Source organism: Tamandua tetradactyla, chromosome 14, assembly GCF_023851605.1.
Source record: "Tamandua tetradactyla isolate mTamTet1 chromosome 14, mTamTet1.pri, whole genome shotgun sequence".
Classification (NCBI taxonomy): domain Eukaryota; kingdom Metazoa; phylum Chordata; class Mammalia; order Pilosa; family Myrmecophagidae; genus Tamandua; species Tamandua tetradactyla.
Window position 1 is genome coordinate 35,102,184 of NC_135340.1, and position 24,933 is coordinate 35,127,116.

At 37.4% G+C, this 24,933-nt stretch overlaps 2 protein-coding genes across 12 annotated transcripts in view; one reads left to right on the top strand and one right to left on the bottom strand.

Annotated features, from left to right (window-relative positions):
* SUPT16H (SPT16 homolog, facilitates chromatin remodeling subunit) overlaps positions 1–19,454 on the top strand; it is a 41,524-nt gene extending 22,070 nt beyond the window's left edge. For both annotated transcript variants that reach the window (XM_077127252.1, XM_077127253.1), the window contains exons 5-27: positions 1,161–1,313; positions 1,827–1,973; positions 2,380–2,531; positions 2,856–3,028; positions 4,097–4,187; positions 5,159–5,232; positions 5,369–5,481; positions 6,534–6,599; positions 6,719–6,814; positions 6,898–7,013; positions 7,133–7,286; positions 7,804–7,931; positions 8,282–8,417; positions 8,535–8,661; positions 8,919–9,037; positions 10,946–11,071; positions 11,402–11,514; positions 11,850–11,925; positions 12,797–12,966; positions 16,377–16,506; positions 17,176–17,305; positions 17,441–17,518; positions 18,162–19,454. In XM_077127252.1, the coding sequence (XP_076983367.1) occupies positions 1,161–1,313; positions 1,827–1,973; positions 2,380–2,531; positions 2,856–3,028; positions 4,097–4,187; positions 5,159–5,232; positions 5,369–5,481; positions 6,534–6,599; positions 6,719–6,814; positions 6,898–7,013; positions 7,133–7,286; positions 7,804–7,931; positions 8,282–8,417; positions 8,535–8,661; positions 8,919–9,037; positions 10,946–11,071; positions 11,402–11,514; positions 11,850–11,925; positions 12,797–12,966; positions 16,377–16,506; positions 17,176–17,305; positions 17,441–17,518; positions 18,162–18,307 (2,814 nt within the window). In that variant the 3' untranslated portion in view covers positions 18,308–19,454. The remainder of the gene's footprint in view (positions 1–1,160; positions 1,314–1,826; positions 1,974–2,379; positions 2,532–2,855; positions 3,029–4,096; positions 4,188–5,158; positions 5,233–5,368; positions 5,482–6,533; positions 6,600–6,718; positions 6,815–6,897; positions 7,014–7,132; positions 7,287–7,803; positions 7,932–8,281; positions 8,418–8,534; positions 8,662–8,918; positions 9,038–10,945; positions 11,072–11,401; positions 11,515–11,849; positions 11,926–12,796; positions 12,967–16,376; positions 16,507–17,175; positions 17,306–17,440; positions 17,519–18,161) is intronic.
* RPGRIP1 (RPGR interacting protein 1) overlaps positions 19,307–24,933 on the bottom strand; it is a 48,151-nt gene continuing 42,524 nt past the window's right edge. For 6 of the 10 annotated variants that reach the window (XM_077127255.1, XM_077127254.1, XM_077127261.1 and 3 more), the window contains 2 exons: positions 22,493–22,623; positions 19,307–19,822 (listed from right to left, as the gene is read on the bottom strand). In XM_077127255.1, coding sequence (XP_076983370.1) covers positions 19,710–19,822; positions 22,493–22,623 — 244 coding nt within the window. In that variant the 3' untranslated portion in view covers positions 19,307–19,709. Of the gene's footprint in view, positions 19,823–22,492; positions 22,677–24,338; positions 24,415–24,933 lie in introns of those variants that run through there. The other 4 variants (XM_077127258.1, XM_077127259.1, XM_077127257.1 and 1 more) reach the window with 4 other exon arrangements.

The following is a 24,933-nucleotide window of genomic DNA, read 5'->3' on the forward strand; positions in this document are numbered from 1 at the left end:
TGGAATGGGTCTCCCCCAGTCACCGATCTCCGTGGCCTGGGGCTTTCGGATCCAAATCTCTCCGTTGGTTCAGGGGCCGCGCGTGGTGGGGGCGTCAGCTGCGCGGCTTGAGGGGACCCTGTGGCTGGTTGCGGGCCGCAGTGGGCCTGGGGGATTCCCCACCGGACCAGGAAGCCTCCCGTGGGGGGGGGGGGGGCTTCCGCGGCTTGGATAGCCCTCCTATCTGAGACTCGTATCCGCGGACTCGAAGCCTCCCGCAAAAGAGGGGTGCCACCTGCCTCGGCTTGGGAAACTTGCTTCTCCAATACTCTCAGCCGGCCCGGAAAGGGGGGAGGGAGTAGCTCGGACCACCGCAGCTGCCACTGATCGGGAGTTCGCACGCCGCTCGGGGGTCTCACTGCAGCCGAGTCTCGCAGTCAGTCTAGCCAGCCCAGACTTTGGATAGCCCTCTGATCCGGGACTCGTAGCCGCGGACTTAAAGCCGAGACTCGAAGCCGCCCGCAAAAGAAGGGCGCCGCCTGCCTCGGCTTGGGGAACTTACTTCTCCGATACTCTCAGCCGGCCCGGGAAGGAGGGAGGGATTAGCTCGGACCGCCGCAGCTGCGGCCGCTCGGGGGTCTCGCCGCAGCCAAGTCTCGCAATCAGACTTGCCAGCCCAGACTTTGGATAGCCCTCTGATCCGAGACTTGTAGTTGCGAACTCGAAGCCGCCCGCAAAAGTGTGGCGCCGGCCGCCTTGGCTGGGAAGCTTGTCTCTCCGAGTCTCTCAGCCAGCCCGCAGCTGAGTTTCGCAGTCAGACTAGCCAGCCCAGACTTGGTTACGCTGTGTGTCCATTCCCTGCTGTAGCCCCGGGAGTTGTTTTGTACTGTTTCTGTTCACCTATTAGTTGATTTGGAGTCGGAGGAACTAAGACTCATGTACCTTACTAAGACGCCATCTTGGATCCCTAGTCTCGTTAACGTTAACACTTTTCACCTAAGTATGTAACAGTATCCAAAGAAATTTGATGAAAATTTTTGGTGTGTTACAGTCTACCTTAAATAAGTAGGGAAAAGATTTATTCTTCCAGTAAAGTTTAGAATATTCTCTATTACTAGCGGAACACAGATGTCTAATTCTACAACTAATTAACCAATGCCTTTTCTTTTTACCGCTGTTAGAATGAAAGTAATAAGAGCAGCTTTGACAAAATGATTGAAGCCATTAAAGAGAGCAAGAATGGCAAAAAGATTGGAGTGTTCAGCAAAGACAAATTCCCTGGAGAATTTATGAAGAGCTGGAATGACTGCCTTAACAAAGAAGGCTTTGACAAAGTAAGAAAACTTACATTAGGAGTTGAGAAGACAGAAGTTTTGCCTATATTCCTTAGAAAATAATATTCCTGAAAAAACATATATTCATTTGTGTTTCCATTTTTCATTGTCTTTGGCTGAGCAGTAAGCTACTTATACTTTTCAGTCAGGAATAAAGCATGCATGAGATACTTCAACTATTTCAGAGGGAAACATATCCAAAATAATTTTTTCATTTTTATTCCTTTTTCCCTGCTTGTCTTTCTTCCTTCTTTAGTCTTTAGAACCTCTAGAGCTGGGCAGTTACATTGCGAAGGGTACATTAGCTTAATGCCTCTGAAAACATACACAATGATCTGGCAGAGAGCTATTTCAAGTATTTATTCAGTCCAAGAAGAGAATATTTGATTATTCAGCAAACTACTAATTAATAGTTTGCCAAGTAATCAAATACCACAGCTAGTATTTAAATTGGGAGATTTCTTTAGCAATTCTGTATTTGCATGTTAGAAATTCCTATCACTTTGACTACAGATAGATATCAGTGCGGTTGTAGCGTACACCATCGCTGTAAAGGAGGATGGGGAGCTCAACCTAATGAAGAAAGCAGCCAGCATCACTTCTGAGGTCTTCAACAAATTCTTCAAGGAAAGAGTCATGGAAATAGTTGATGCAGATGAGGTAAATGAAGAGGGGAGAGGCTTTAATAAAGCAAAAATAAGTCCAATGCATCGTTTTTTTGCTGCATGTTTAGCTTCCTTTGAAATGAACCCTTCATGGGTTTTTTGTAATTGTGCCATCTGTCTTTCAAAATAACTATAAACCTGCACTGTGATTTCTTGAGGTTACCCAATATTTGATTTAAGAATTCCTTGAATAGCTATGAATTCCATATGTTCTCTAAATTTAGAGTTCTCTAAATTTGCTTTGCATGTATATCAGAATATTGTCTTCTAAGGTAGAAGACTTTTATATCATCTAAATGATAGCAGGATATATGTTCTCTTCAATTGATTATATCGAAAATCCTAAGACGCCTCCTTGCCATCTTTAGTAAATGTTATTTTATTTCTGGGTACCCTTATAGAAAGTTAGACACAGTAAACTCGCTGAGTCTGTGGAAAAGGCCATTGAAGAGAAGAAGTACCTAGCTGGTGCAGACCCTTCTACTGTGGAAATGTGTTATCCTCCTATCATCCAGAGTGGTGGCAACTATAATCTCAAGTTCAGTGTGGTGAGGTAAGTATAAGGGTTTCAGAACATCACAAAGAGAGCATTTCTACCTTAAGACTATTTTTTCCTTTGACTCAGTCCAGGTATTGTCTCTTTTCTATTACAAAAGTAATATTTGATCCCACCTGGAAGGGTGGGAGATTGGGCAGTGAATTTATCTGCTAGGTTGGTTTCGAGAGAGAGGCTGAAACTAAAAAGAAGTTTAAGTTCTTATTCAACTTTAGCTTTGAGATAGAGTAGGGAAAGGTAATGGTTACAGTTGTCATGTGCCAGTAGTGCTGTGGGCTTTGCTGGTTTGATAATGACATGCATTCTTCTTTTGGTCTCTAGTGACAAAAATCACATGCATTTTGGGGCCATCACTTGTGCCATGGGTATTCGCTTCAAATCTTACTGTTCCAACCTTGTTCGCACCTTAATGGTTGATCCTTCTCAGGAAGTTCAAGAGAATTACAACTTTTTGCTTCAACTTCAGGAGGAGCTGCTGAAGGAATTAAGACATGGTGAGGTGCCTTAGAAAAGGTTTGGAGATAATATAACAAAAATGTCATTAGTGTTTACTTGAATTTATATCCCTGAGGCTCTTCTAATATAAATAGAATTAGACTTTACTAACCTTGAATCATCCTAACACTTAGTTCTTGAATCCGCTTTTCTTTCAAGCATGAACGATCTGATTTTCTGGTTTGTGCTGATTTTTAAAAAAGCCTTTATGACTCGTTAGACCCATGTGACTAGATCTTTATAAAATGCCTCAGCCTTATGACTCTTCTTTAGTTTGGAAAGTTCTGAGTGCTGGTATCTCCACCAACAACATGTATAATATTAATCCTACATTGAATGGATACTAAGACTTAAAAAGACTATTAGTATGAGAACAGAACTAGTAACAACTTTAATAAGCAAGAAGCTCATTGTTTCGAAAGAAACCAGAGTGCCTGACTCCTTTTGCCTTAAGATTGTGTATTACCAACTAGTTAAATGGGACATTATGCTTACCACCCTTAAATCACTCTACTCTATAAGCCCATCCGGGTAGCCCAGAGTTTCTAGCCACCATTCCTCCACAATATTTCTAAGCAATATTTCTTGAGATATTTTGTTGGAAATTACAGTCATGTTTAGTTTAATGAGGATAAGGAACCCTCTGAGGCCACCATATCTAGACTATTCTAACTTAAAATATTCATTCGTAACTTAGATCTTGAAAAATGCCAGAGTCCTTCTGACAGGAATTCAACCTTTTAGTGGTTCTGTTCTTCAAAAGTTGTATGCCTTTAATGTGATACCATTTATCCAACTCCTAAAAAATTCTTCACTGACACCAGCTGGTGTTTCACAATACCTTTGGGTCAGTGTAATTAAGAATGGCTGGTCTGAGTTGTTGTTTTTTTTTTTTTTAATAAAAACAAAATTTCTGGTCTCCACTACCCCAAACTCTGCATTCTCTAGTTTACACTTTGAGAAACACTGTATTAGGGACTTAACTGGGGAAAAACATTTTTTATTTAAAAAGTGTCCTTTTTTGTTTTCTCTGAAAAATAATTTAATGTCCCTTTCTGACTTATTAGGTGTGAAGATTTGTGATGTGTATAATGCTGTTATGGACATGGTTAAAAAACAGAAGCCAGAGCTGCTGAATAAAGTTACCAAAAACCTAGGGTAAGATGTTATGATGTGCGTTGTCACTCCAAGTCAATTTCCATGCCTGACAATGGTCAAGAGAAATATTCTTAAATCAGTTGATTGGTTCAACTAACATGTATAGATTAAAAAACTTATTATATGCCTAGCACATAGTGTTATCCCGAGAAAGATTTTAGTTCTGTTCCAGGGTTGGGATGGAGATATTTCTATGCCAGCATTATGTAAAAACGCCAGTAAATGTTCTAAGATCAAATTATTTAGGCAACAACGCATGTACTAATTTCCTCTCTTAAAACATCTGAGCTTACATTTGCAAATTAAATACTCTGAGACACCTTATTTAAAAAAAAAAAACTTTTGGTGTTTAAGCTAATGTCTTTTTAATGTTTTGAGCATTAAACACCTAAATATCTAATAATATCTTTCAGACAAAGGACATTTTTGGAAATTTATCTGTAGGCAGTTTCCTTCAGTGAAACTAATCTGGAGTAAATAGTTTCTTTCTGGACTTCTGTGGTGAACAAAAAAATATGTTGACCTATACAAAGTCTTGCCCCAATTGGCTTTGGATGTAGTTATCAACTTGCCCCTAAAAATTGCCTTTCAATTCAGTTATAACTATTTTAAGGTTGTGTACCCTTTAACACCACCTGTTGTTCATAGGAAAAGTGTCTATTCATAGGAAAACTTAACTTGATTTCCTGATAGAAGATCAAAATTTAAATGTGGGTGATTAAGCTAAAATAGACAACTTAATAGCCTAACTATTAAGAGAGAGATACTTAATGAGAAAGTTATTTTTCAACATGGGGTTAATCAACATATTAAGAGCCCAAAGACTGTCTTTGAATCCTGTTTCTTAGCTCATAAGCACAAAAAAATTTTTTGCCTCTCTTACTCTTGAAAATTGAAGTAGAATACATTACACTTGGCCCAATTAGAGATCTTTTGTCCTGTTAATGAAGTTTTTCTTCATTTCTTTTCAGGTTTGGAATGGGAATTGAATTCCGTGAAGGTTCTCTAGTAATCAATAGTAAAAATCAGTACAAACTGAAGAAAGGTAAATTTTTTGTGCATGCAATTGCAAAATACTTACTGAGTGATTTTCTTTAGCTTCCTCTTTATTTTTGCATAAAATCTTACAACTTTGCATCCTTTCACAACCATAGACTGATCCCTCTTTTGCTTTTTTTTAGGGATGGTTTTCAGCATTAATTTGGGATTCTCAGACCTTACTCACAAGGAGGGAAAGAAACCAGAAGAGAAAACTTATGCCCTATTCATTGGTGACACAGTACTTGTGGATGAGGTGTGTATTGCCTCCTAAATTGAGTGTTCATAAATTGACTTTTGAGGCACATTTTGGACCTTAATCCTGTTTTCTTGTCTTTGTCCATGTGACAGACTGACCTAATATGGCTAGTCCAGGTGCGGGGAATGATTTGAACCAAGCTGCTTATCATGTTGTAACTCGATCTTGATAATGATAATATCAGGAATTGATTCTAGTAATGGAGTTGATTTTTTTTTTTTTTTACAACTTTATGGGAATATAATTTACAAACCATACAGTTCATCCATTTAAAATGTGTAATTCAGTGATTTGGAGTTGTGCAACCGTCATCACGACCTAATTTTAGAACACTTTCAACACACCAGATAGAAATCTCACACCCTTAGCAGTCATTTCCCTTTTGCCCCCAATCTTCTCACCCCCTAGGCTACCATTAATCCAACTTCTATTTAGGAATTTGCCTACTCTAAACATTTCATTTAAGTGAAACCATACAGTGTATCGCCATTTTTTCTTTTACATGGGCAGGCACCGGGAATCAAACCCGGGTCCTCGGGCATGGCAGGCAAGCGTTCTTGCCTGCTGAGCCACCATGGCCCACCCCAGTGTATTGCCTTTTGTAACTGGCTTTCACTTGGCAATAATTGATTAGTATTAAATAATAGCAGGTATTTCAGTGTTTTTATTCTATGCTGAGCATATTTATGCATTATCTCATGTAATCCTTACAATAGTCATATGAAGTATAGATACTCTTATTGTCCCCATTCTATAGGTACAGAAATGGCTGCACAGGGATTTAAATAACTTGCCACATGTCACACAGCTAGACTGTAACTGAGCTGGAATTCAAAGTAAGCCTGTATTCTTAACCGTAGCCCAATGTTGCCTCCCAGATTATTCTTTCTAATGAGAGGTTGGGAGAATAAAAACTGTTTTTATTCATTTTCAAAGAGTTTAGTATCAGAAGATTGAAAGAATTGCCCAGCTGTATATACTAGGGTAGAAATGAAAGTGCTTTCATTTAAAATCTCTTATATATGTTTGCGTTTTCCCTTTTATTCTAGGATGGCCCAGCTACTGTTCTCACTTCTGTGAAGAAAAAAGTGAAGAATGTGGGGATTTTTTTAAAGGTAAGAGAACCTAGGAAGAAGACATTGAGTGATATAGGAAGTTCAGTATGGTGAAGAAGTTAAACAATGCTGGCTTAAACATTACAACTTAATTTTCTGATTACAACTTTTCCCCATAGAATGAGGATGAGGAAGAAGAGGAGGAGGAGAAGGATGAGGCTGAGGACCTTTTAGGAAGAGGTTCTCGGGCAGCATTGCTTACAGAAAGAACACGAGTGAGTTCCCTGTTTTAAATTACATTGATTTCATAGCTGTCATGATTTACATCTTCTGATCACTTGGGTTTTCCCTTCACTAGAATGAGATGACTGCAGAAGAAAAGCGAAGAGCACATCAAAAAGAACTGGCAGCTCAACTCAATGAAGAAGCAAAGAGACGATTGACCGAACAAAAGGGAGAGCAGCAGATTCAGAAGTAAGGTTTTATATTGAACTGTGAGATTAGGGTTGTGGCTGAAAGAAGTATAAGGCTTTATATTGAGCAGAGAGAATGTCTTAGGGTTGTGGCTGAGAGGTTTTTTCCTCCTACTCCAGAGCTCGAAAATCTAATGTATCCTATAAAAACCCATCTCTGATGCCTAAGGAACCACATATTCGGGAAATGAAGATCTATATTGACAAGAAATATGAGACTGTAATAATGCCAGTGTTTGGCATTGCGACACCTTTTCACATTGCCACAATAAAGGTACTCACATTCATTGAATCAGATTTCATCCCAATTTTTTCATAAACTTAATTGTGTTTACCTTAATATTTATGTTCTGCCTTCATCCTCTTTCACACTCTGCCCCTTCAGACTTTGTCTTTCTCACTTTACAGCCTTCTCCTTCTCCCCATAATTTCTTGAATCATACTTCTTCCCCTTCCATTATTCACTTTCTAGAAAGCTTAATGTTCTATTCTGGAAACATAATTTTCTGTTCTCTCTTGAACTTTATTTAAGTATTATTTCATCTGTAGTTGTACATATGGTACAGAGTACCATGAAAATTCTGTAATTCTTTTGGGAAACAGGCATTGGGTCATAAAAGAAGATGAGCTAAAAATGAAGTGTGTTAGATTTAGATTAAGGCTTGCATGCCAACTTTAAGTTAGTCAACTCCTAACTCATACTTTCATTTTATCAACTCTATAACTACTAATCTTTCTTAAGGAAAAATACCCTTTTTTTTTTAAATTATTTTTTTCTTTTCTTTGAACAGAATATAAGTATGTCTGTGGAAGGAGACTACACATACTTGCGAATCAACTTCTATTGCCCAGGCAGTGCTCTTGGGAGGAATGAGGGCAACATCTTTCCTAACCCAGAAGCCACTTTTGTTAAGGAAATGTGAGTCCCCAGGAAAATAACCACCCCCAAATCCCTTCTGGCTGAAATGGCACCCTCAGAAGCATTTCATTCTCTGTGTTGCAAAGCTTCTCTCAGTGGTACTTGTTTAGGATCACCTTGTTGACTTTTGTACTATTTTGAGAATGGAAACTAATTTAGAAACTTTGTGAAAATATTTTACGCTTACTAAACATTTTGCAATAGAATCTTCAAACAGGAAAACATGTGCCACAGTGGATTCTGTTCCCTTCATGATGTGGAGTGGGATAATTTGGGGATACTATTTTATAGTAATGGGTACATAGGTTACTTGGTCTGATAAAGAAATTTCTGTTTCCTCTTTTCTGTAGTACATACCGAGCTTCAAATATGAAAGCACCTGGAGAACAGACAGTACCAGCACTGAACCTTCAGAATGCTTTCCGAATTATAAAAGAAGTACAAAAACGTTATAAAACCCGGGAAGCAGAAGAGAAAGAAAAAGAGGTAAGCCTCAATACAGACAAAGCACCTTTGTTGAAAAGAACAGTTGTATGTCCTTTTGGGACATAAGGATTCACAGTTATAGTCTCTCAATGTTTACATTAATATTCTTTCTCTCAGGGCATTGTGAAACAAGACTCACTAGTTATTAATCTTAACCGGAGTAATCCGAAACTGAAAGACCTGTACATTCGCCCAAACATTGCCCAGAAGAGGATGCAAGGCTCATTGGAAGCCCATGTCAATGGTATGGATGATTTCTCACATGCCTGAGCTCGATCTTCAGGGGCACATTTATAGAAATGACAGATCAGATAATATAGCATGAGAAGAATATGGACTGAAATTTCTACTCACATTGCTTTATGGCTAGAAGGAAGGAAAAGCTCTGTACAGTGTTAGTTTTCCCTCTGAACTTTATCAAATCAGCTAGTAAAGATACAGTGCCAATGACCTTATCTACTGGTGCTGCTAGACTCTTAGCTTCTTCATATTTTTTTCCAGGTTTCCGCTTCACATCTGTTCGCGGAGATAAGGTGGATATTCTGTACAATAATATCAAGCATGCTTTATTCCAGCCCTGCGATGGAGAAATGATTATTGTCTTGCACTTTCACCTTAAGGTATGCTTTTTCTACTCACTGTCCATTTAATCTTGAGTAAGATTCTTAATTTCTTTCAGCCTCTTTTCTATTAAATAGTGATAACAAAAATGACCTGTCATAGTTCATTTAACAACCCAAACACATGGGGCCCAGAATGGGAACAAGGGCTTGTAATTCTGTATAGCTTAATGTAATACCCGGATACATCCCAGAGTACGTTGGGCAGATAATTTAAAAGTATTGGCAAAGTCCCTTGAGGGACTGGAGAAAAAAACTTTTCCACCTGGGAAACCCCTGACACTCTCAAACACTAAAGACTCCAAACTTAATAGGCCTAGCCCCTGATCTTGAAGCTTGTGTTTATGAAACTTATTTCTGTAGCAGAAAGCTAAGCCTACCTATAATTGTGCCTAAGAGTTACCTCTAGACAACCTCTTTTGTTGCTCAGATGTGGCCTCTCTCTGTAACGTCATGTGTGGGATATGACGTCCAGGGATGTGAATCTTCTTGGCAATGTGGCACATGACTCTCAGGGATGAGTTGGCCCTGGCACCATGGGTTTGGCAATGCCTTCCTGACCCAAAGAGGGGAAAGAAATGTGCAAAACAATGTATCAGTGGCTCAGAGAGTTCAGATAGAGTCAAGAGACTGTTCTGGAGGCTACTTTACGCAAATTTCAGCTGTATATTGCTAATTGCCATCCTTTGCTAAACTCCAGCCAACATCATTTCTGTTAACGCTAGAGAACACCCAGGACTCTCTGAGATCCTACAAAAGTTTCACTCACCAAGTTTACTTTTCAGAAATCTAAAACCTTCAGATGGTTTTCAGCTAAATAAGTCCTGAATCCCAGAAGTGCCAGTATCCCCAAGAACATCACCCACTTCCATCTCCCTATCCCACGTTGTCGACACCCCTTTTCAGCATTAAAAAAGTTAGAGTGGGCCTAACCCAAATATCCCTAAAGATTGGGAGAACGCTCAAAGGAGAAGGAGGAGTTATAACAGAGAAGTTAGGATTTAACAAATGAATATGACTACTGAATCATATTGCTATTTTTTATTCATCTCCAGTGTCTTGGAGCAGCTAGAAGGATAAACCTGAGATTGCGGAACTCTAATCCATACCAGATGTTGAAATCTATTCTATAACTACTTGTTAAAATGTACTGTGAAATTTATTGCTTTTTTGTATTTGTGTTATATTTCACAATTAAAAAAAAAATGGGATGCAGCTTAGCTCTGTTACTTAAATATACTCAAAATGCATAAAGTAGAGTGAAAAAAACATAACTGGAAGATTATGCCCCAGACTTACCTGTTAATCACAGTTGTCATAGGAGGTGATTGTTTTTCTTTTCTTCAAAATTGGGAAAATAAATAGGTATTGAATTTGAATAGAAAAGAAAATGATCTATTGCAAAATTATTAAGAGGATAAAATAAAATGTTTATGAGGTCCACAGTGCCTTACATGTAGAAAGTGCTAAGTATGTTTTCCTTTGGTGTGATATATACCAACCATTAAAACACGTGAGTTTTTCTCCATATTCCTATTTCTGAGTAATTTTTTGCTTGAGACACACAATTTTTAATCATTATAATCTCCAAAATCCATTCTAACAAATAGGAGTACTTTTTAAAGTTTAGACTCCTTCACCTTCCCAAAAATCATTTTTTTCAATGACACTAGGGGTGGTTTAACTATACTTACATATGTGCTTCCAATATAGATTTTTTTTTTTTTGTATTTTGTTTTTCATTTATGTCCCTCTTTATCTATTGTGTAGCTTAGGTTTTTTGACTTTGGTACTTCTACAATATAGATTTTTTTTGTTGTTTTGTTTTTTTCATTGTATGTCCCTCTTTGTCTATTGTGTAGCTTAGGTTTTCTGACTTTTTTTTGTTCTTCTGCTTTATGTCTTCAGAATGCCATCATGTTTGGGAAGAAGCGGCATACGGATGTGCAGTTCTACACAGAAGTGGGAGAGATCACCACAGACCTGGGCAAACATCAGCATATGCATGACCGAGATGACCTCTATGCTGAGCAGGCCTGTGAAATTTAGCATTTTATTTTACAGGGTAGCAATGTAGGATGAGGTCTAAATATGAGCTCAGGAGTTGTTATATTTTATTAAAAAACTCCTGATCCTGTCTGTGCAGAGCAACTTAAATATCCACTAAGATGGCATAGTGCAGTAGCTTATGGATAAGTCTTAAGTTACACGTCCAAGTCTACAGTGAATTGTATGATGGCTATAATATGTTTCCATATTAATATCATAATTATAAGAATTAAAGACTATAAAAATTTTTGGGGGGGTATTACTATTAACATGTAAAGTGATGGCTTTAGTAAATCGGTAATTTTTCTTCTGCAGATGGAACGAGAAATGAGGCACAAACTGAAAACAGCCTTTAAAAATTTCATTGAGAAAGTAGAGGCTCTAACTAAGGAGGAACTGGAATTTGAAGTGCCTTTCAGGGACTTGGGGTAACATACATTTCTCATCTTTTTTTTGGCCTTAAGTATATTGTTCTGCCCATAAGAAAAATTGATTGTTCTTCTTTTAGTGATAACTTAACTTCACATATCATCTAATGTTTTTTATAACTAATAACCTTAGAGGTATCCTCTTTATCCTCTTGAAAATTTGTAAAGGTTGGGTAAGTGGCTAAAACTGACCGGCTTTCTCTGGAAATAAATCTCTGATAAAGTATAATGGAGCCATATTTAGAATGGGAAAATGAAAGAAGTTACCAGTTGTAGCAGCAGCAGTTAATCTTTTGATGAGCCCTGTCTAATGTGTGTTTCTTACTCCCTTTCAGATTTAATGGAGCTCCCTATAGGAGTACCTGTCTCCTTCAGCCCACTAGTAGTGCACTAGTAAATGCTACAGAATGGGTGAGTATTTCTTCTATTGTAAGAAAATTGTTAAAGAAGTGAAAGCAGGAGGGTAGGTATTTTGAAACCTGTATCCTAATTATTTTTTCTGATTCTGTTTTTTAATTTTTAATTTCTGAACACTACCCTCTAAGCAAAAATCTCCCCCTTTTCCCATCCCCTGCTTACCTCTGATCTACTTCCTATCTCTGTGAACTTGCTAATTTTAGATCTCTCATCTTAGTGCCATCATAACAATATTTGTCCTTATATGTTCATTTCACTGCGCGTAATATTTTCAAGCTTCATCCATGTTACAGCATGTCTGAGAACGTCATTTCTTCTTATAGCCAAGTAATATTCTGTCGGGTGTATGTACCACATTTTGTTCATCCATTCATTTGTTGATGGACATTTGGATTGTTTCCACCTTTGGGTTATTGTGAATAGTGGTGCTATGAGCATCCATCTATGGACGCTTGTTTCAGTCCCATTTTTTTACTGTTTTGGGAATATATATACTTAGGAACTTCGGAAATCCATATTGCTTTCCTCAGTGACTGCACCATTTTACATTCCCATGATTTTCATTTTTGATATTTAATTATCTTAGATTTAGAACTCACAGAACAAATGATTCTTAAAATAGTCTCTTTAACTTTTCTTTTAATTGTTTTTCACATAGTTTCCTTGAATTATTCTCTTTGAGGGAAGAATTTGATCTTGCAGGTGCTTTTACTGGGGCTTAATACTGTTATATACTGCTGCAGTGTTACCAAAAAAAAAGGTCAATTATCCTGAGTGAAGTGTTTTATTTCCTGAAAATATTTGAAAATGCTTTGTCCTTTGGGGGAAATATTCATATGATGATAATCCAGCTTCTCTCTGACAGCCACCTTTTGTGGTAACATTGGATGAAGTGGAACTGATTCACTTCGAGAGGGTTCAGTTTCACCTGAAGAACTTTGATATGGTAATAGTCTATAAGGACTACAGCAAGAAAGTGACGATGATCAATGCCATTCCTGTAGCCTCTCTGGACCCCATCAAGGAATGGTTGAAGTAAGTAAATAATGCCAGCAATCTCCCATTTACCTCCTATATTCTAAACTTTGTCTCTCTGCTGCTTTCTACCAAGTGTGGTATATTGTACATACTGCCTCTGGATTTAGTTATAGTCCAGAACTTGGAAATTTTGGGGTCTCTTAGGTATGGCATATTCACTCTTTCCTGATACTATACAATGCAAATCAAAATCTAAGATTTTTTTCTGACTACTTGATATATTTATCAAATCTGAAAAGCATATTTAATTTAATGATTTTTTTTTTACAGAAAGCAGGGGGGTTATTTCTTAGTAGTGCTCTATTTTTACTGAAAGATGAAATAGAATTTATATATATACAGACACTTATAGATAGATTCCATAAAGTTTTTGCTAAGAAACATGCAGATAGATAATGTAGGACCACAAATATTATGAAAAATGTATGGGATTTATTTAAAATCAACATTATTGAGATATGATTTATATGCATTAAAATTCACCAGTTGAAGTCTACGATAAGAAGTTTTAACAGATGTACATAGTGGTGTATGCACCAGTATAATCAGGATATAGAATGTTTCTATCACTCCAGAAAGTTCCTTCATTTCCCTCATTAGTCACTTACCTCCCCTCATTCCCAGCCTTCATTTCTGTCACTGTATTTTGCCTCTTCTAGAATTTTCCCTAAATGGAATCATACATAATGTATTTTGCTTCCTTAGCATAATCGTAAGTTCCTGCATACATCAGTATTACATTCCAATTTATGGATATATCATCACACTTGCCAAGTTTATTTGTGTTGACATTTTCATTTGGGGCTATGAAAAATGGCTACCATAAATATTCCATATAGGTCTTTATGTGGACATGTAGTTTCATTTCCTTTTGGAGAAGGGTTGCTGGGTTATATTGTTAAATGTATGTTTAACTTTGCAAGAAACTGCTGAGCTGTTTTCCAGAGCAGCTGGAAAACTAGCAGTTAATGGTTGCTCCACATCTTCACCAACATTTCAAGTTGTTGTTTTTTGTTTTTTATTTTATTATAGTGAGTATGCAGTGCTATCTCACTGGGGATTGAGTTAGCATTTGCATGATGATTAATGACGTTGAGCATCTTTACATATGTTTATGTGCCATTCTATACCTTTTTTGATAAGGTGTCCAAATTTTTTTGCCCATTTTTAAGTCAGAATGCTGTGTTACAACTTATTACTAAGTTGTAAGAATTCTGTAGACCCAGCACTTTGTTCTATTGTGTAGTCCCAATCTTTCTGCTTTAATTTTCTTTCTGCCTGATAAACCTCCTTTAGAATTTGATGTGTAAGATAGATTGTAACAAATTCTCTCAGTAGTTTTCTAGAGAATGTTTATTTCAGTTTCATTTCAGAAAAATATTTTTGCTGGGTGTAGAATTCCAAGTTGGTAGGTAGTGTTTCACTAATTAAAAAATGTTACTCAATTGTCTTTTGGCTTGCAGGATTTTCCATGAGATGACTGTTGTCATTCTTTATTCCTCTATACATAGTCTTTCTTCCTTAGACTGTTTTTAAGATTTTCCATTTATCACTGATTTTTAGTAGTTTGATTATTGGGTGCCTTTATGGGGTGTTTGTGTTTATTCTGCTTGGTGTGCAGTGACCTTAGATTTGAGGGTATATGGTTTTCATCACATAGGAAATGCTTTAACTTATATGTTTTTTTAAATATTTTTGCTATTTCCTCAATCCCCTCCTTTTATTTCTGGGACTCTACTTACACAGATATCTTTCATTTCTCTCATCAGATTCACATTTCCCTCTACCTTCTTAAACATATAGAGCATATTTATAATAGCTCCTTTAATATCTGTCTCCTAGTCCCAGCCATCATCTTTGTATTTTCTGCATCTATTTCTATTGATTACTTGGTAATTTGTAATTTGTTGCCAGACATTGTGACTCTACATTATTGGATGCTGGCTTTTATTGTATTACTTCTTTTTTATTTGGCAGTTTTATTCTAGAATATTATTAACTTATTTGGATCCTGTTTGCTCTTTCAAGGCTTGTTCTCAAGTTTGTTAGTGTGGGTTCAGAACAGCCTTTTGGGCTGGTTTGGCCCTGCTACTTAGACAGTACTCTCTTTAGGGCGAGGAGGGAGGGAGGTGGTGCTCCAGGATTTGAACCCAGGTCTTCCACGTGGAAGGTGAGCATTCTACCACTGAACCACGTGTGCACCTGACAGTACTCTTTTGAGGGCTCTACTGGATGCCCTCCAAAGGACTATTATGAGATCTTTCCACTGGAACTGGTAGAATACAAATTATTTGCAGTTCTGTGTGAAATCTGAGGGTTGTTTGGTCTGCCTATTTTTAATGATTCTTTCCACTTCAGTTAACTTTTTCTCATGTGTGTGCGAATCAGATGTGATTCTTGGCCCCCCTACAGAACTCCAGAGCTTTTCTCCTTGTATAATTCTCTCTTCCAGTGCTCAGCAACACTAGAGCTCCCCAAGCCATGCTATTCCATCTCTGAAAAACCATTAAGTCTTCTCTGCCCTCTCAAACCCGCCCACCCCACCCCACATACATACATATATACACACAACAGCCTGGGCACAGCCTCAAGACAGAAAACAAAACCTTTTGTTTATTTCCATTCTCTCAGAAATTATCACTTTGTGCTGTTTCTTATCCAATGTCTGAAAACAGTTTTCACATTTTATCCAGTTTTCTAATTGTGTAAGGTAGGAAGATAATTCTATTCCTTATTACACCATCATGGTTTAAAGCAAAAATTTCAGTGTATGCTACTATCTTTGTGGATTTATGCCAGTAATTTTCAGGCAGATTTTATGGTGAAATTTTATTACTATTGTCATTTTTTGGAGTATGTGTGTATTTTCCTCTTCTTACACACCCATCTTAATTGATTTAGCTCTTGTGGAGAGAAGTAGATAACAGAAAGTCAAGTCAGTTGATGAAAATCATTTGAATACCTTCTAAATATAAAGCAGTTTATGTACTAAACAAAAGTTCAGACTCTACCATCAAATAAACAGGACATAGGAAAGCAATGGAAAGTTGAGTACAGTCCCATGAAAATCATCCCTGTTTCTTAGTTGCCATAATATGAGTGATCAGTTTGAAAGCAATGGAAAGTTGAGTACAGTCCTATGAAGATCATCCCTATTTCTTAGTTGCCATAATATGAGTGATCAGAACTGAAAAGTAAAAATCACGAAAGTGGTTTTGAGTTGAAACTACTTGCTAATAAGAGTGGAGTCAATGAGGGAGAGAAAATTGTCAGCGTGTAGGAGGAAAGGCCAAGTGAGTAACAGGAAAATTGGTGCTTATGATAAAAAAGGAAGAGAGGAAAAGAATGAGCTTAGAGTTGGTTGGAATCAAAAGATTGATTTTGACTTCATAATACATTTCTCTCAGTTCCTGTGACCTAAAGTACACAGAAGGAGTACAGTCTCTCAACTGGACTAAAATCATGAAGACAATTGTTGATGACCCTGAGGGCTTCTTTGAGCAAGGTGGCTGGTCTTTCCTGGAGCCTGAGGGTGAGGTACGTGAGTGCAGGGTTTCTTTTTTTGATATACAGTATTTTCCACTATCATTTTGAAAACTGGGAGAATAGCAGAAAAGTAACACTTAAGGAACTTGGCCAACTGGAAGAAGCTCTGAACACCACTATTATTATTGTTGTTGTTGTTTCTTCTTTGTTAGTTTTACAGGTAAGTAATAGATCAGTTGGACATTGGTACCACTGACATAATTTCTTTGAAATTACAAAAAAACTGACCTTTCAATGAGTTTCTCAGCATTTGGAAGAAATTCTTCAGGGCATTTTTCCAAAATTGTTTTCTAAAAAATGGTCCTCCTGCTTCTGCATAATGCATTATTATTTACCAAGAGTCTATTTCTGTAGTTACTTTCCCCAGCTAATGAGAATCAACTGAATCTTTTCAGAAATAAGAATTAGACGGATATTTTCACTGTTCCAAAGACAGTAACAGTGAGGGTGATACTTTTCAATGGTTAGAGCACTGTCTTTACTTAGAACGTTACCAGCAATTTCAGATAAGTTCTTTTATCTCTTGGCCCGTCTGGGTTTTTTTGCTGTTATGTAAAATAGAAATAATGCTGACATACTCAGTTGATTGAGCTAATTCATTGAATAAAGTGAATGTTTAAAAAAAATAAATTGGTAAACAGTATTATGCTAACTCCCCAGGGGAGTGATGCGGAGGAAGGGGATTCAGAGTCTGAAATCGAAGATGAAACTTTTAACCCTTCAGAGGATGACTATGAAGAGGAGGAAGAGGATAGTGATGAAGACTATTCATCAGAAGCAGAAGAATCAGGTTAGACTTTTTAGGAAGAAGTTTGTCATGGCTTCCTAATCATCTAATGTCATTTCTAATAACCAGTTTTTCAAAAGGGAGTGCTATCACTCCATTCCATACCTGTTTTTATGACTATTGCTTGTTTTATTCCAGACTATTCCAAGGAGTCATTGGGCAGTGAAGAAGAGAGTGGTAAGGATTGGGATGAACTGGAAGAAGAAGCCCGAAAAGGTAATTTTTGTTGTTAATTCTTACTTATTTGTTGGTTGGTTATAGCATAAATTCCAAACACATTTCAGTATTTTGAGATATTAGTAGCCAGTAAGAGGTAGCCTAAAGAGTAGCAAAAGAACACTGTAAAACTGATCTGGAGTTACAGCTACAAACTTCATTGACCAAAGGACAAAACAAAACCTAGGATTTGTCCATACTTTCCAAGTGGGTGTGATTCTTCCTAACTGGATGCTTGCTTCATCTGTTCAAGCCCCAAGAGTGCCCCAGTTCTGATCATCTCCTAGCCATATTAAGGTTCCAGAATTAGGCTATTCCATTTCTGAACTTAAGACCTAAAATAGTCTACCTTTCTGGGCCTTTTCCAGGTGAGCTGTTTTTTCATAGCACTAATATTTACTCTGTCCCAACTATTGTGATATGTGTTTGCATAGGTTATTTTATATAATCCTAAAATAATTCTCTGTTTTGTAAATGAATACACCAAGGCTGAGAGAGGTTAAGTACTTGCCAGGGTCATGTAGCTAGTAAATTTAAAACTCAGGTCTGACTCCAAAGTGCATTCTCTGCACTATTTGATACCATCCAATAGTACTTGAAGCTAACCAATAGCTAACTAATAACGTCTCTTTCTTCTGTTCAGCGGACCGTGAAAGTCGTTATGAGGAAGAAGAAGAACAGAGTAGAAGTATGAGCCGAAAGAGGAAGGCATCTGTGCACAGTTCAGGCCGTGGCTCTAACCGTGGTTCCAGACACAGCTCTGCACCCCCCAAGAAAAAGAGGAAGTAACTTCTGAACTTTGGCCTTGAGCTCCATTTTTCCTCCAGCCAACACCTGAAAATTTTACATGACATAGAAACTGTATTTTTCCTTTCATTATCTTTTGAAGTTTTGCCATTTGTGTTTATGGGTTTAGTGGGCCATTTGTATGGACCAATCTACTCGGGGAATTCCAGGCCCACCAGGACTTGTGCCAATGGCCCCATCCAGATGGCAAATGAGGAGGTGTTCTTGGAAAATGGCAGAGGAGTCCACTATTAATAAATACCATTTTATTCCTCTTTTCCTCTCACCTTCTGCCAGGGCATCAATGGCTTCTGACATCATAATCTTTGGGCGTCTAAGACATTGGTACAGGGTGACCCTTAACTACTTGTACCATGGTTCTTAATGGCAGACTCCTCACATCTCTAAGTTCCATCCTCGTGATACTCATAAAAAGGCTCTTGGAATTTGCTAATGGTTGTGATAATACATGCAACGTAAGCTAGTATCTCCATCTGAATTTTCCTGCTTTCTTGCTTCATGCAAATTCTGAGGTACTCCTGCTACCTTGGAAGACATAAGAAGCAGTGACACTCCCTGACTCAATTTCATCCTCTATAAATTCACACATAAAGTGGTAGAAGGCAAAATTACCACTGTCTATATCCTTTCTTTTCTGACATATCATTTGAGGAAGAATGGTTGTGCATCATATACTGCTTCTGGCGAAGTCTAGAGGGAGGCTTAAGAGTCAGGTTTAGATCTGGAAGGGGCAAGTTATGGCTTGAGCCTAGAATATCCTGATGAATAAAGAGAAGAGGAAGGGAGGCCATATCTACACAGAGCCTCTTGTCACTGCTGCTCTTTATTTTTACTTGTCTTGCATTGTCCTGTATTTATCACAGTTTCTGTTGAACAGCTTTTTAAGTATTTGGGAAGTTTATCTTGCCATATCCCCCTCCCGGTTCTCTGCACCCACCTGTCCCACTGCAGTTCCTTCTGTGTTCTGTAACTTTAAGATAAGTGGGGGGGGGGGGGGGGGGGGGGGGTGGTCCTTGGATTTTGTTTGTTTGTTTTTTTCTCCTTAGCAGTAGGACTTGATATTTTCAATTTTGGAAGAACTAAAAGATAAATAAACTGTGTTTTTTTGTTGTTGTTTTGTTTTTATAAATTTACCTACTGTGACAGTTCTTTGACAACTGAAAGCAAGCCTGTTTCTCACTTGGTTAAGCACTAGAGCCTTAGAAAGGGGAAAATGCCTTTATCAAACTGATATCACAAAGATAGCTTCCATTATTCCAGTTTTCACCATTTGGTTGAGAGAGATTAGACATCACAGCAGACCAAGTTCATGGTATAGTAAGTTATTTTATAAGAGACTTTACCATGGTTCCCTCAGATTTTAGATGGAATAGCATTTATTCCATCACAAAAACAGTTCTTCATTCATCTCCTTGTAAATAGCATGGAGGGCAGCAGCAGCTTGAAGGGAAACCTTCAACTTTCCTATGGGGGTGACCTGGTCTTCAGGACTAATAACTGTTGAGGGAAAAAAAAAGTGTTAGCCAGGATCAACTTCATTGAATTAAACTCTTGAATACCTGCTATTTGTCATGCTAGGTGCTGAAGATAGTAAATGAATTAAGATTACGAAACCACTTCATAAGGAGACTCAGACTAGAGGGGGAGAAAGGAAACAGGATGATTACAATAGTGTATAGTAGGTGCTATGATTAAAAAAAAAAAGCTTATGGTGCTTTAGGGACATTCAGAGGGGGGTACCTAACCCACAGTGGAGGAATTAGGAAAGGTTTTGTGAAGGCAATCCCTGAACTAAGTCCTGAAATTGTAGACATCCCAACGTGCCAAGACGAGAACATGACCAGTCTGAAAAGCTTTGCAAAGAGTGGCTTTCTGGATAAGCAGGACCAGATCATAAAGGGCCTTATTTTGTCTTCTAAAAAGTTTAGCTTTAACTGGAAGTGTTGCAAGTGACCGTTTTTATTTGTGTTCTAGAAAGATTAGTTCATTTAGGGAAGATACTGGAAGGGGACACACGTAGTTCAGCAAGTGGTTATGAGGCTATTGCAGAAATCCAGGAGAGAAATGAAGAGGGTCTGAACTATAACTTGGGATGGAGATCTGGAGACAAATTCAAAACATTCAAGAGGTAAAATTAATGCAGTTTTGTGGTTGAATGATTGCTGAGAATGAAAAAGGTTGAAATCAAGGATAACCATTCTGGTTTGGATAACAAAATGAATGGTGGGTAGTAACATTCACTAAGGGAATATGAGGAACAAAGTTGTAGTTAGGGGAATTTGAGGTACCGATGGAACGTAGATATAGTGCCATCTATTAGTTTGAGAATCTGGGCTACAAGTCTAGATTTGTAGTCATTTCTAAGTTATAATTAAAACCTTGGGAAGTGGATGCAGTCACCCAGAAAGATGTTACATGGATGTTAAGAAGACCAAGGATTGCACCAGGGAAATCCAACATTTAAAGGATAGACCTAGGAAGAAGGATCTACAAAGGAAAGACCACCCAGAGAGTGATTCAGAAATCAAAATGTCTTGAAAGCCCAGGGAGAACAGCTTATTAAGGAGAATAAGCAATGATAATTGAGGTTTAGAAAGGTCAAGTATGAGGAGGAACAAAACCAATCAAATGTGGCAATTAGGACAATTGGTAGAAACAAATTCAGTGACGTACTTGGGATGGAAACTTGATCTTACTGAAGAGAGTATAGGAAGTACAGAAATATAAACAGTACTGCGGATTGATCAAATATTTAAAGGAGCTAGCTGAGTTTTGAAATGATAAGAAAAATTGCTTGCAGGGCTACAGCAGAGTTGTTTTTAAAATTGAGGGAACCATGTTTAAAGCCTATGTGAAAGGGAGGCCATAATGAGGAAATTAACTTTTTCTTTTGATTAAAAGTTCAAAAGTTGAAAAATATTCTTTGGCTTTAGAGGTTTGAAGGTCATAAGGTAATTTTCTTTACGTGCAAAGTGCATGGAGGCCTGGAAGAAGCATGGTATGTTTGAGGAATGGAGACAGGAGTAGTAATTGAGAGTTAACAGTTGTTGGAAGAAATAATAGCTTACACAGAGATGGCACTTAACACCTTCCAGGCACAGCCACAAATACTTTACTTACATTAACTCCCTTATCCTTATGACAACCCTATTAGATAGGCACTGCTATTATCCCCATTATATTGTTGAGGAAGCTGAGGTACAGAGAGTTAAATAACTTGCCCAGGATCATAGGTAGTTGGTACTAGAGGAATATAGTAAAGAGTCTTGTTAACCAGCTGTTAACTTTGTAACCCTTGGTCTGAGGGGTGTGCCTCAAAGTTTTCTTTTTTATAATCAGTAAAAAAATTAATTCTAGATGCAGTGTATTCAGATATTTCCTATTCTACAGTTACTGATTTTTTTACAATTTTGGTTGTGATGTACTAATTTGATTTCACCATTCACTAGTGGATTATGACTAGAAGTGTGAAAGAACTTGATCTTACTGGGTAAATGCCTACTGGAGCCCGGCAGATAAGGTGCATGAAAAGAGTAGGCCCACCTAAAGACAGTCAAACGGCAATTTTTTAAACTTCCTATATAAAAGATTTAGTGGTCTGTAAAAGGAGGTAGGAAGAATATGGTGATCAAATTTACCATGTACAGAAATTTACTGTAGTAGATGGAAATGGGGAGGAAGAAACCAGTAGTGGGGATTGCAGCTCAGAAAGCAGTTGTGGAGATGTAGTTAAGACAATGGATGTGAGGCAAGAGGAGTTGGGAGTGTCTCTCTAGGTTCAGAGACTGGGTGCATGATAAAGCATTAAGAGAGTACTAGCTGACTTTACAAAGCTTAAAAGAGTTCAGAAATTTTAACCTTAAAATTTGATTGAAACAAAAAGAACTTGTCTTTAAAATTTTCCCTTATCTCAAAATTGAAGATTTTGAAGATACGTCCTAATTATCATATGTATATGGGTTAAAATATGCAACTGACTACTTTCATGCTTGATCTGGAAATAAATATAACTGTAAGGATAGGATTTCAATTTAACGTGTGTCTCATCAACTTAATGGCTGATGTACCAATTAATGTACTAAAGGCAGAACGTTACAAGGATGGTTTTCTTAGAAATAATTGGAACAAACAAGCACAATAATTTTTGAGCAAAAGTTTATTACTCACCGTCTAGCTCTTGCTCTAGAACATCTCTTCCTGATTCCATGACCTGCCAAAGTCCAAGATATGCATATCCTACTTCTTGACATTCTTTCTTTTCTTCATCCATAGGATCACTTACCACCGTAAACTTTAAACTAAAGGAAAAAACTCCGTTTCACTCAACACCGCCGATACTCTCTTCCTTAGGCTTTAAGTAAAGAAGGATTAAAGTAATCATAAAATTATACAAATCTTCCCTGAATCCCTTTCCTTTGCCTCCATTTTACATGACTACAGCAGCACAAAGTGAGGAATCAATATACTTTAAAGTAAAACAGGCCTTGAGAAGCGAGAATTAAGACTCTTAAGATAAGGTTGATCATGTTCTCAAACCTCTAGAGTGTAAAAAGTGAGATCATTTACAGATGGAAGATATGATATAGGCAGGGGAGGTGTGACACAAAAACAAGGATTATAGGGGGAGAGGTTTTACATTTTTAAATAAAAGAAAAGGTGAGTACCAAGCCTGAGCAGAGTAAAGGAAAAAGAGGATTGTGAAACAATCCTTGTAACGTTCTGCCTTTAGTACATTAATTGGTACATCAGCCATTAAGTTGATGAGACACACGTTAAATTGAAATCCTATCCTTACAGTTATATTTATTTCCAGATCAAGCATGAAAGTAGTCAGTTGCATATTTTAACCCATATACATATGATAATTAGGACGTATCTTCAAAATCTTCAGTTTTGAGATAATTACAAATAAAAACTGTATTCCTTGGAGTCGTAAGTCTTGAGAGGTGATGCTATAACATAGCACTGTGGCTCACAAACAGTGAAGAGTCAATAAAAATATTATTATTTTGATTTAGCAAAGAACGGTATTAAGTTCCAGAAAGTGACATAATCTACAATAATCCTATTTTTTTTTAAGATAAAATTCATCACCGTAACCACTTAAAGTGTTTTTTAATGTATTCACAATATTGGGCAACCATCACCTCTAACTAATTCCAGAATATTTTCATCACACCCCTGCAAAAAAAGAAACCCTGGACCTGTGTTAAACAGTCACTTCCCATTCCCCTCTCCCCCAACCTACTAACCACTAATTTACATTCTGTGTCTATGGATTTTCCTATTTTGGATAGTGCATATTCCAATAATTTTTTTTAAAGCAAACATGGTGACAAAAGAGAGTTCTAAGGGAGCAGTACTAGAACTAAAAATTCAAGCTCTTAAAAGCACAGCCAAACATGATTTTGCTGTAGAGAAAAACTACTGAAAAATGATACATTCTCAATCCATTCAGCAATATTTATTTGTTATTACCTTTCTGTCTCATTTACTGAGAACTTTCGGTAATAGTCTACCTATGTTATCTAAGTGGTCTACCTATGTTATCCTCTTTTTTATTTTTTGCGTGGGCAGGCACTGGAAATGGAAGCCAGTCTCCGGCATGGCAGGCGAGAACTCTTGCCTACTGAGTCACTGTGGCCCACCCTACCTATGTTATTATTCTCTTATTTTATACTCATAAGAGCCTTCAAATCAAGTAATAGCTCAATGATCCTAGAGCAAATAAGGTGAGGAGTCAGGATTCAAACCCAAGTCTGTCTGATCAGAAAGCCATTGCTAGGCCCACAAAAAAGAACATCAAAGGCAAAAGCAATAGAGATCTGAAGTAGAAAAAAGGCTGCTCCTGTGAGGAAATAAAGGAAGAAAAAAAAAAAAGAAAAGAGAAGAGAGAAAGAAAAAAAGACAAAAAAGGAAAGAAAGAAAAGAGAAGTGAAGAAAGCAAGCTAAATTTAGCATTAGTGCAGAAAGCAAATAACCACAATTTACATTTCTAAAAGGTACCCCAGGGGCAGGCCACAGTGGCTCAGCAGGTAAAATTCTCACCTGCCATGCCGGAGACCTGGGTTCGATTTCTGATGCCTGCCCTTGGAGGAGTGAGAAAAAAAAATGGTATCAGAGAACTTCTAACAGTTTCAGTTCACAATGATAGTGAAGTCAGACTCATTTTTCATTTCAGCCGGAATCTTTTTTAGTTCTTTCTATGACTAACTAGAGACACAGTAAATGCAGATTGAACAAATATATTGGGGCCTTTAGAAAAGGAATGGATAAAACACTGACCTTATATCATTTCTTACCCACATGCACGCAAAGGAAGTAGGATTGCCAGACTTAGTAAAATATAAACACAAAATGCCTGCTTAAATTTGTTTCAGCTAAAAATTGAATAATTATTTTTAGTTTGATATGTCCCAAGTTTATCTAGAAACTAAAAAAGGAGGCCTTCTCAGGTTACAGGAATAATGGCAATTGCTTTCCTAAAAATTTAAAACAGACCTAGAATTTACTTCAGGTGCAACAAAGTCAAAATATTCCTGGAAAGAAAACAATTTAAAAATCTAAATATAAAAGTATTATAAAGGCATAATATTCGGTAAGCTAAT